Source organism: Centroberyx affinis, unplaced genomic scaffold (assembly GCF_046629955.1).
Source record: "Centroberyx affinis isolate AG114_WGS23_722 - 3 ecotype Tasmania unplaced genomic scaffold, CSIRO-AGI_Caff_v1 ptg002065l_1, whole genome shotgun sequence".
Classification (NCBI taxonomy): domain Eukaryota; kingdom Metazoa; phylum Chordata; class Actinopteri; order Beryciformes; family Berycidae; genus Centroberyx; species Centroberyx affinis.
Window position 1 is genome coordinate 346,777 of NW_027280395.1, and position 12,695 is coordinate 359,471.

The 12,695-nt window shown below is 41.7% G+C and overlaps 1 protein-coding gene across 2 annotated transcripts in view; it reads right to left on the bottom strand.

Annotated features, from left to right (window-relative positions):
* LOC139654245 (A-type potassium channel modulatory protein DPP6-like) overlaps positions 1 to 12,695 on the bottom strand; it is a 128,348-nt gene that overhangs the window by 92,429 nt on the left and 23,224 nt on the right. Inside the window, exon 2 of one of the 2 annotated variants that reach the window (XM_071531329.1) lies at positions 11,109 to 11,114. The exons of the other annotated variant lie outside the window; for it this stretch is intronic. Coding sequence (XP_071387430.1) covers positions 11,109 to 11,114 — 6 coding nt within the window. The remainder of the gene's footprint in view (positions 1 to 11,108; positions 11,115 to 12,695) is intronic. 2 annotated transcript variants of the gene reach the window in all.

Below are 12,695 nucleotides of genomic sequence, written 5' to 3' on the forward strand. Positions count from 1 at the left end.
GTGTGCCGTCACAAAAACAACACCTAAGAAAATAAAGGATTTAAAAGGCAGCTCCATCAAAGAACACTCAAAATAGCTGTAACAAAACAATACTATCTGAGGTGCTCTCTGAAAAAGATAACAAGTGGCTGACTCGACACCTATCACTCCACCAAGGTCTCACACTTCTCTGCTACACCCAGTAGCGAGACCCCGTTAAAAGGCCTGCATGCAATAACAAATTTCAGCACCAGGCACAAGGACAGCGCCCAGTATGGATCCAGACGGCATCAAAAGCCTGGCACTGCGGAAACACACTTCAGCTCTGCTTAATGGACAGCTCCGACGGCACATTTCAGTCCCACGTCCGGGACTCTTTTCATACGGACATGGAGCAAGGAGGGAACCTGTTGAGAAAAATACCAGCATAATGGGCTTATTCCACTTTGCAGTTGATGGATACAAATGGATGTTAAGAGCAGAGATCATAAAGAAACGATGTTGAATAGGTAGTCACATGATCTCATGAAATGTCATTTGGGTTTTTATATACTTTAGCTAGCTGAAAATATGTCTCATTCTCTTATGACAGCTTTACCAGAGAAGTAGCTATGATAATTATGTAAGTGTTTTTCACTTGGGTAATTACTTTCTCCTTTATTTTACATTGTCCATAGGTTATAGCAAGCCTTTAATTGATTGGTCACTTACTGATAACATCATAGCTCAGTGCCAAGCAGACAACAAAACATACTTGGAGCTACGCTACAATGTTAAACAATATGTATGTTAAAAAAATGTTACAGCTTTCAATTTGAATGTAAATTATACTGGAAATCACTGCTTAACTGGGAACTCACTGCCAATTATCAAAGTTACGGCCGGAAAAAATAAAGAAGCTATTTCCGTACAGAAAGCTGACACTGCTCAATTCTCCAAATGATGGATTATGGCGATGATGAGAATGTCTCTCAACAGGATATTTTGAGGGAGTTTCAAAATGGGATCTAATGAGCGGCAGACGATGATATGAATTGCATACCTTGCGTCACTCCATATGCGTTGAATCACTGTGTGAGGTGGTGTAAGGTAGCGGAGAAATGACAGCAGGGAGCAACAACTTGAGCCTTTAGTGTCAGGCGGGAACATCCAGTAAAGATGCAGTGATTGATCAGGGAGAGGAAACGCAAAGCAGAGAGAATAGCAATAAGGACAACATGACCCTGCTGAACGTCCACACTGTCCTGACTCTGTGGGTTGAGTTGAGGTACTCACTGATAGAAATATATATATATTTTTTTTGCCCACAGCATTTTGTGGGCAATCATCCCCACTAAAGCCCACCACAAGCAGTCCGCTGTTTACTGTACAAGTGACATTTTGCTCTTAGACTTGGATCGCCCCATTACAATTCACTTGATTGCGAAATAACAATGTATAACAATTGTGCACGGTGTCTTTAAGCATGATTTAGTACCATAATGTGGCATAGCGAATGCATAAACACATGCTAATGCGGAAGCATAACACAGAAATACACAACCTGCCTCCTAATTACACACAACCGACCCAGCTTAATGGCAAAGCGCACCATTAAGCTTATTCAATGACAGCGAGCCACCAAACTCTGCAGTTCAGCAGTTTTGTTCTGCCTGAATAAGAAACAGAACTCTGACTCCAAATGGTGGGTGAAATCTCTAAATATCTCTTTTTTTTCTTCCAAAGTGCCATTTAGATAATGCCAAGTTCCCCCAGAATTACTTGCTGACTTAATGGTTAAGACGGTCCGATGTTGCACTGCAATCATCTCCTGCCTCCTTACGGCCTTAAGATACAGTATGTAAAGTGCTGACCAAAAAAAAAAAAAAAAACCCAGCAAAAATAAAGGGAGTTTTTTTTTCTCTCTCCATTTAGGAGTAGTCATCTATATTATCCAGAGCTGCAATGGTGGAGCTGGAGCTGCTGCATGGGTTGCTCTCTTAGTCTGTGGACCGTGATAAATCTCAAGTCGGGAGAACATTTGTCACAGTGGGCCACATGTTCTTTCATCCCACCAGGTCTCACTCTCCTGCTCTCTCATTCCCTCTCACTCTCTATCCCTGCCTGTCTCTCTCTCTCTCTCTCTCTCTCTCTCTCTCTCTCTCTCATTTCTTCAACCTCCATGGTCGTTCCATTCCTCACAGAAAAGCTTTGTTGTGAATTTGTCACTGCCCAAGCCTCTGTGCTGTGTTAGCTATGCCCTTGGGTTTCTAATAGGGCCAGCAGTGCATGGTGGTGCCGAGATAGAAGTGCAGCTTGGTGAGCCGCTCTCTAACCAAGAGCCATAAGAAGAATAGATGGCTACGCGGCGAGCTTAAGCTTCTGACAGGTAGGCCGCTGACGCCACAGGGGAAATTTGGACACAGTAAGTTTTACGGACATAAGCCACTCGGAAAAGGTGTGTGACGTATGTATAGTGCGCGGCAGAACTGAAGAGAGAGGAATAAAAAGTACGATAGATGCTGAAGATGAGGGGGGCTTGCTAATGCCCAAGGAAGAAAACATTGTAATTGGATATCTTTTTTTTTTTTTTCTTCAGTGGTTTTATAGGCTCTGGTACACATATTCTACTTTTTGACACATTCCTCCAAGTAGCGTGACTAACAAAAGAAGCCCACAGCACGATATATATGTCTTGTTATTTCACTTCGAAATAATGCAGCGGAGCAACAAAGCATCAGGGAGGAAGCGGGAATTCTAAAGAAGCTGGCAAACAAAATTTTTTTGTAGACATGAGTAAAAAACACATCCATACCCCGGCTTCAAAAGTCAACGACTATATCCGGAGCTTTAACGTGGGAAGAAATCAGCCAAGATCACAAGCTGATTTAAGAGGTAATTATAGAAGTAATAGTATTCCAGATACGCAGCTTATACCCACAGAGTATTCTTTTGTATGAGGACGGGTGAGGAAGATCTGAAATATTAAAGGTGAGATTGCTAGCAGGGGGATACTTCCTGGAAGCAGGCAATAAAATAACTCATTAAAACTTCTCGTCTCCTAAGACGGAAGATAAGCAACTGGGTAAGGAGGGCGGATTCTGAAAGACAAACCAAATAACTTCAACGTCTGAAATTCATTATCAAAATCACCTCTTTTTTATCAAACTCTCTGATTCAATGTCAAAGCCTGTGCATATCTGTAATAACATGGATTTTAATAACAGGGATTTTGCTTGAATGAAGCTGATTATAAAGTGCAGTTGATAAAGAAATAAGTGCATAGGCATATCCTGAATGGCATTTTGTATGCAGCTTTGTAGGGGCATTCTGTAGAGACATTCTCTACAGAAAATTCAATTTTGTCTGCCTCGCAAATTGACCATGAACTGAATACCACTGAGGAACAAGACAAACTATTAAAGGGTAAGGCTGGTGTTTTTTTAATGCATTGCTTACCGTCAACAAATCCTATGAAAATAACAAAATCTGCAATGATTTTGTTTTGCCAACAAGTCTCGTCCATGTAGCCGGTGCCCAATGAAGCCATGTCCCAGCAGCCATAGAAATCCATTGTATTAAAAAAATGGTTAAAAACACGTCAAAGAGCCATGCCGTTGCTCTGAGCAGCATATTTCATCATGGCGATGCACCGGGCCGGCCGACTTTTTCCTCAAACAACTTAATAAGCCGGCTGTAAACACTTGGCGATCTCAGGAAAGTAGTTCCGTAGCACCGAAAATAGTCCCCGGCGTAATTTGTGCCCATTTGAATTTTGGTAATAACTACAACAGCCTGACTTTTCGTGGTAACAGTTAACGATTTTTAAAAGGTAAACTATGTTTTTGTGAGCTGTACTTCAAGGTTTTTAGCTTACAATTGGAGCCAATGACTTCCGGGTTGACGGCTAAAAACGGTACGTGGGAAGTCAGAAAGTAACGGGAGTAGAGCAAACTTTAAATACTATAAAAACGTATAAATATAAAAACTTTAAATACCTTATAAATATAAAAACTTTAAATACCTACCACCGATTTCAGATAAAAATCATCCTCATCACTACTACTGAGACTGAAAGGTTGACATCCATGATAAACATCAATTGATATGTGTGTGTGTGTGTGTGTGTGTGTGTGTGTGTGTGTGTGTGTGTGTGTGTGTGTGGTGTGTGACTAATATCTCCTGTGCAGCCAGTTAAACAGAAGCTATTTTGAACGGAAATTCTCAGGTCCGACTTTACACATAACTACATTTTTAACGGCTGCACCAGCTGAAATATTTCCAAGGTAGCCATAAGTTACAACTTAAAACGTACACCGACCCCCTACTAGGTGTAAAGACTTTCATAAAGCAGCCTCTGGGAAGGCAAATCGATTTGACAGATGGGGAAACATGCTGGAAGACCTGGGGGATCAAAAACAGCGTGGTTGGCAACATGAAATTAGATCACTGGTGAAGAACCAAACTACAGGTTTAGCTAGCTAAGAATAAAATAAATAACATTTTTCCACCCTATAAGTGATATAGGAGCCTGCATTAGACCTAACTATTGTACATAGCTTTTAACCTGTTGAAATTAATGGTTACACCACTTGATGTCACTATTATTGTCTGCATTAGTTAGTTACACAGATTCTATGATTGCAATGGGTATGGAAGACGAACTACAAATTAATCCTCATACTGTGTTCTAGATAACGTACCTATTTATTGACGTTTGGTGATGTTAAATTAGCTAGGTTTATTCTCTTTAGCTAATATTAACTTAGCAACCATTAGGCCTGGAGGAATAGATTTTGGCAAGTTATTGGCCACAGAAGGGGAAAATGTCACTGTCTGTGACAATGTTTTGGTTTGTGGTCCCTTTACGCTCTTTAAGATGGACCTTCCTTCATTTAGAGTTATAATCCATTTACTTCTATGTCTAGTTTACATTTGTTACATGTTACATGGTTTGAAAATACAAACCTTACGGTGTCAAACCTAGCTTGAAACTAACTGCTGTCCCGGCAGACAACAACACCCCCAAATAAGAAGACATGGATGTTTTTTAGGGATTATTTCCTGGTAGAGACTTGCATTTCTTCCTGAGGGTGTCAGGTGAGCAGAGCGTAACATAACGCAGCACTGATATGAAAACACTCAACACGGGCACAATGAAATAATGATAAAACAGAAACTTGGAAAAAAACAAATTAAAGCTTCATGTTTACCATGATGGATTATCTAGCTTGGGCAATTTTCAAGTGTGTGGAAGATGTTTTTAATACCTGACAAGAATGAATGGAAGTAAATGGCTTCTTCTGAAGGTAGGAAAACGAGCGCTGACATCTCCAACTACACTGACTGTGTGCAGAGACCATCAGCAATAATGGAAAGGAGATGGGCGATTGGCACAAACTTAAAAAAAAAAAAAAAATAGCACCAGTGTCATCCTTTACGTCTCCATGATGCAACTATCTGACAAGTTTCAACATAATGTTTAGTGTAGACTTTACACCATAACTTACAGGTGAATGCCTATTGAGCTTGGTGCTACAGACTGCTGGATTAGATCTGGGTGAAGGTAAATTTGCTCTGATGCTTAATTGCTGTACAGTTGCCCAATTTAATTGAACATAACGACCCGCTTTGTTCGCAGCAGGAGAGAACACGAGGGAGGTGGTAAAGGCAAGAAGAACTGTGATTGCCAGGAGCCAGCTCTCTGTCTTGTCTCTCTCCTGGCTTGCAATACTCCTATCAAGCAATAGGCCAGCTGCTCGATTGCCTGCGGTGGATGACTTGACCTTCTACTGTTCCCCAGCAAGGGACACGAGCTGCAGAGGGATTTTCGATTGGCCGGGGCAAAACCTGCCCAACTAATTTACTCGAAACAAATGTGTGAGCAAATGCGTTCCGCGACAAATATCTACCCTGGCAGGCATGACTTTATAGAGTGAAGGTTAAATCTATTAAGAATGGGAATGAATTCTGGCATCATGAGTCATCTCAGAAAGAAGGAAGGAAGGAAGGAAGGAAGGAAAGAAAGGAAGGAAAGAAGAAAGGAAGCGAGAAAAAAGAAAAAAAAGAAAGAAAAAGAAAAAGAAAGAAAGAAAGAAAGAAAGAAAGAAGCTAATGTACTGCTATAAGGGTCTTATACTGTAACAACAACAAATACAGTGTATTGCTGTCAGAGACCAACAATTACTTTGAAGCATTTTCTCCAGCAAATCTCACCGTGGCTGCTGGACTATTGACAGAATGACACAGTACAGTTCACACATCACAGCCTGGCAGGTCTGAGCTTTCAGGAGAAAATGATGGTCATAAATCAGAAAGGAGTATTTGAAACTAAAATGACAACTACGGTTGCATTTGGATGCTTCGCCCACCATCTGCTGAGGATGACAGTCTGGAAATACCAACGCATACCGCGTGTCAGTGAGCAAGGTGTGTTTGGGAGGGGGGCGGGGGTGCACTCAGACTGTCAAATCAAAGGGAAATCAAAACACTGCATGGTTGGCTGATCAAAGTGTCAATGAGGACCTGTGAGACAGCGCGGCTTCCTGCTGAGCACAAATACAAGCTGTTGAAGTGAAGACGCAGGCATCCGGGGAGGACAGTACGAGCCTTCAGATACAGTAAATGCTTTCCGCAGACATTACAGAATAATGGCTAGGGAGGATGGAACAGATTATGCCGTTCTTGTGTATCGTTTATCAAATGACAAGTTCAGATTTGATGCTACTGTGGTTCTGTTGCTCTGCTTTCATGTTGTTGTGCTTATGAGCTGTCAAGCTATCGCCTTCTGTCTGGCATCCCCAAATGGCTAAATGATTTGGTCTCCCGACGCCAAGTTTGCAATTTGAACTTTATTTGAGCTTCGGTGAGTCTCCAGTTCCAGTATCAGTTCCTGAGCTGGAATTAACATTCTAATAAATCCTGCTTTAACACCTCACCTGATACCCCATCTTGCAAATCCAAAGAGAATCAGGAGGGAAAGATAAGCTGAAGCTGATGTGCCACTATGAGTCATGAGCTAAGAACAGAGCCTGGTTTGACGTCGTGAAATATGGCAGCCATTTACATCACAAAGACAAAAAAACACTATCATGTTGGTGACTGAGATATGAGCAAGGCCGGGCTTCTTCCACAGACAAAACGTTTTCCCTGAGCCCAGCTGAAAAGAATTCTTCCTTGATTGCCCTAACAATGACAACTTATCATTGATGTAATTATGAAAATGCCATTACGCAGCTGTGATGCTGCAATCAAGAAAATGATCCTTTTCGCAATTAAAGCCAAGTGTAGGTTTGAGAAGGAGAAGAAATCTGCCAACTCCAGAGTTTATGGGTTGATTCAGTGACATCACCGAGAGAGGAAGTCCAACTCCCACTCCTTTTCTCCCCTTCCTGTCTAATAGATGCAAAGATACACATGCAGCGTGAGAGCAATAATTAGTAGACGTCGGTGCCAAAGGGAGAATGCATAATGACGTTGTTGGGAGGCTTGGGTCAATCTTATTATACCCTAGATGCACAGGCTGCAGCTGCAGTGGAGGATCAGTGGGGAAATAGATTCCTAGAGTAAACAGAGGTAGTGGATTAACTCTCAGATGACAACTGACTCTTTCTGTACACATTTCACAGTATGGAGAGGAGATAACGGCTCGGGGAAAAAAAGAAACTCCCTCCTGTCAATGCAGGCAGTTGTTTAGACATATGGATTTGAGTGTTAAGCAACAGATAAAATCAGAAACAAACATGGAAAATCAAAAACAAGATATAGAAAATCAGATGGTAAGGGAGAAAATGACACGTAACCAATAGACTCCTATAGAACAGCTTGCGATCCCGCGGCCTCCACTGCTGCTGCGGCAGCGTGGTCGGCATGAAAGGGAACATCCAATCTGTCTGATTCCTCTCATCTTTCCATTCGGCGGAGCAGCGCGGCACCGTTCAACAATGGAACACCGCGTTTCCGTTATCACCGGGGGAGCGTTCCGGATCGGCGCGGCCCTTCCTCTGTACTCTATCTCTGTGATTCGGCCGCGGGCCGGTCCGTCTGAGGTCGCCGTCTTATCACCTCTCAGCAGTTTCATCATGAGGCCTGTACAGCTGTCGGCCTTCACTAATTCTGCTGTTATCTGCTGCAGCACAGTCAGCGGCCAGGACCTAACACCTTTAACACACACACACACACACAAACATACTCACACATAGGGTTAGACGGATATATCAGTTTACTCATATATCAGGCCAGTTGTGGGATTTTATTAAATATAAATATAATGTCATTCACTTCCCATATGATTGAGGTCTCGAAAACCTTTTAACTGTTCAAATGTTTTTGTTTTTTTTGTAAATTAATTCTTCGTTTAAAGATGGCAATCAATCCCAGAGTCTCCCTGCCATTGAATAGCAGTGGTGGGTCAATCTGTCTCAAGGATCTACTAACCCAAAAAGAATTTCATTAATTTTGGTTTCAATGGAGAGTTTTAGTGTCACATGATGGTCTAAATGCTGTTTTAGAGGCATTTCCACCCTGTTAGGAGTATAATTCTGGGGGAAACACTGAATACTTCTGAAAACTGAAAGATATTGAGCAGCTTCAATTCAAAAATATCAGTCCTGTCAGCAAAGCCTCACAGTGTGCGGTTGGATAATTTCTTCTTTCTTTCCGACTATTTTGTATTCCTGCGACCAAGCAGCATCTGATTATAAGTGGCTGTGCACGGGCGTCTTGACTAAAAAAATAGCAGTATTGGCCTTCAAAAATCTGTACCCTTCAAACCCTATTCATGCACACCCATACAAATGCATACACACACACACGCACATAAAGATACAAAAGCACACACGCACACGTTAGAGGAGAGGCAGATGGACTCAGAAGCACCTCTCAAAGTGAATCCAAATTAGTCCAAAACAAACCCCCACAGAGCTTCGATCTGCACCAAAGGCCTCCTCCACTCCAGCGGATGCTGACATTTGATGACAGAGTGTCGAGCCAGACGCAGGCAGCCGGGCGAGGCTGGTTCAAAACCACAACGATCTATGCCAGATACTTTGTGGTTTTGGAGATTGGGATGGACAGGCAGCGCTGTTTGCCAAGCTATGCTGTAGTCCCTTTCATAATATTGCTGCAGTCCTGCCACTGTATTGCCATTGTAAACGAGACATTTTGGAGTGTCATTCCCCTGTCCCGCAATATGTTCTCCAACTTTATACAGCTTGTCTAATTTTCATACACGAGGGGCCGAGGAACAGACAAATGTGCCATTAACGTTGCAGAGAGAAAGAGGCCTTGTCATCTAAACCATTATAACATAAATATTTGATTACAACATAAAAGGTCTCTCTTGTAAGTTAGCTGGCCATGCATACAAAGAGGGGATTTAAGTCTTAGTGTGGCAGTACAACCACAGTGGGTCAAACAATTTTAGATCAGCATAAAACCATTGTGTTGTTTGGTGCTCATTAAATATTGACACCGCTGTTGCTAAATCTTATAATCTACACTGATTACTGTAGACCCTTGAAATCTGCACTAGTGCACAAAGCCTAATGAAAGCATAACAACAGAATTGGAAAGTATTCATCGATTTGGGATATCCACATCATTTTCTTGTGCTCTTCTTGCTCTGTGTGTTATGGAAGAAAGGACACAATACACACACCTACACACAGACACACACACACACACAATACAGCGCACGATACACAGGAGAAAATTATGAAGATGAAAATGAAAAACAACCTCAAATCTCAAAACCTCAATCTCAAATACATTCACAGTAGCCTTGGAAAGCACAGACAAATTTCATTTATGGAAAACAACCAAGCAAGGGTCATCATACAATGAGCGAAGACCGCTATAAGTACACCAAGGAAGAATGAATCTCACAGACTCATCATCATGGCATGCTCATGAACAATGTCATTACTCCTTCAACCAAAAGGGCAGTACACCGTCTGAGTGCTTGGAAAATCAACAGAAAGCTTTCGCAGCCTGAAACACGTCACACATGCACCAATGGGAACTCAAAATTGTACGGGCTTGGAGTAAATGCCTCTCTCTCCTGCATTTTATATAAACACGCACAGCTTGACTCCCATTTTGTTCAAAGAATGATGACAAGATGAACATGATGAGCCAGTTACTCTTGAATGCTCCGCTCATGGGTTGAATGGAATTTCCCTCTTGTGAATTTCTGTGATCACAGTGACCACAGTCTCATGAATAATAAAGGGTTTGCTCCGAACCATCGCACCCATGGATCCACCTCATCTACCATTCGACAATGCAATATCACCATCAACAGAGCGAGCAACCAGAATCTACAAATATGTCTCAGATCTGCACACTGCAACGGAGTCACGTTCAAATAAGTTCTCATGATGAGGGATAAGTGACAGCAGTTTTACTTTAAGAGATGAGTTTACTTGTGAGGCAGGGTTAAAGTCACGAATGTAAGAAAATAATAGAGACAACCACCTTGCATTTGTGCTAATTGTAGAGATATAACTAAAATTGCAGTCATCTAAATCATGACTCTTGCTGCAGAATTGTGCTGTACACACAATATACACAATACTTAGTATACGCAACACAAATAATATACATACGTAGTGATAAAAATGTATTTCATATGACAACATACAAAAAAACAGCCAGCAGCTAAAAACAATCAGTTATCTTTTCCAGAGTGTCTATAAACCCACTGTAACCCAGTACAGAAACCCACTGTAACCCAGTACAGAAACCCACTGTAACCCAGTACAGAAACCCACTGTAACCTGTACAGAAACCCACTGTAACCCAGTACAGAAACCCACTGTAACCTGTACAGAAACCCACTGTAACCCAGTACAGAAACCCACTGTAACCCAGTACAGAAACCCACTGTAACCTGTACAGAAACCCACTGTAACCCAGTACAGAAACCCACTGTAACCAGTACAGAAACCCACTGTAACCCAGTACAGAAACCCACTGTAACCTGTACAGAAACCCACTGTAACCCAGTACAGAAACCCACTGTAACCCAGTACAGAAACCCACTGTAACCCAGTACAGAAACCCACTGTAACCTGTACAGAAACCTACTGTAACCCAGTACAGAAACCCACTAACCCAGTACAGAAACCCACTGACAGCAAGTATTTCACATGTTGCTCCATAATACTCCACTGCACTGCAAGAACCACCATAGACCAACCAGGCAACATACTTATCTGTGCCACAGTCTAGCCTCAGTTGTTCTCCATACTTTGACTGCTTTCCTTTTGAAGATGGCAAAATGTGGGAATTAATGAGGTTTAAGGTGTGGGAAATACAGGAATCAAAGGATAATGCAACCCACATGTAGCCTATATTTTAAGGGCAGAGTTTAATGTAAAGCACACTAGGGAAAGAAGACAGATTTCAACATTGTAGCAGAAGGTGAATTCTTTAAAGACTCAAGGTCTGCATCCTCATTTTATTTCCATCAATATCCCCAGATATAACTTCAGAATATAAAGCTGCTACTACGTGGACCATAAATTAGCTATTAGTATCTAAAACATGACACCAGTGGTAAAGGGGAATTATAATCTTTAGCGTTAAAGTTTCATAGTATTTATTTTTTATGAGTTTGATGATGGCACAAACAAAAGTATGTTTTTTTTTATCCCTTCAGAGAGACATGATTTCCATTAGTACAACCATTAACACTTCTTCCTGCAGCAGACAAAGGATGAAACCAAAGAACACTGAAATGGCATTTGCCACAGATTCCCTGCAATCAGACACACAGTGCCTTCCTGTCAGCTCCATAGCTCCGACAAAAGATGGAGGGAGTTATGAAGAAAGGGAGTTGGGTGGGAGGAGGGGAGAGGGGGAGAGGGGCACTGAGAAATGAGAAAAAGGCATTGTCCCTGTTGCGTTGTGAGCTGATGAAAAAAGGTATGAGGCAGATTGCAGCACACCCAGCTGCAGTCAAATTACAGAGAGCAACCATGCATAAAATGCATAGATCTGAGTAGAAAAAAATAGTGAAAAAACATGAAATCAGTATCCCCTAGATCGGGCACTGAATACAATAAATATCCAAAGCAGACTTGGAAGATACAGCAGTGATATTCCTGTCTCATATTTCTGATGGTCAAACTCATGCTGTATTTCAAAGTATTTTATTTCTGTTTTTGCTCTGAGGTGTTTTAGTGGTCTAGTAATCTTTCCTGAGAAACGGGCCGTGTGCTGCAACCCCCGAGGTCAAGCTATGCTTTCAAATGTTTCTTATATCCACTGTACTATGACAAATTCTCATGGCGGCTGGACTGACCACTCTCCTGTAAGGGATTTTGAAAACCTTATATTCTTTTCTGAGGTACGGTTGGTTTACAAGATTATTCACCATCTGGCCCCTCCTCCTCCGAAGGACTTTGAGTGACTGCGCTCTTCCCCAAAGGTCCACAACATATGCTAAGTCAGCTTTCTCCATAAAGGCAACTAAAAAAACTCCATGACTTCTCATGTTAAAACTGCTTCAGATCTGCACTCTCTCTTAGTGATGCTAAAAATATGGCTAAAAACAAATCAATCAGGAACACATTAAGTGTAATTAGCCTGCGGTTGTAAATTTCCTGTGGTTTTATACACGCTGCCTTGTAATTTTATGTAATGTTTGTTGTAGTTTACGCATATTTACCTCCACCAAGGAGGTTATGTTTTCGGTGCCGTTTGTTTGTTTGTCAGCAAGATTACGGAAAAAC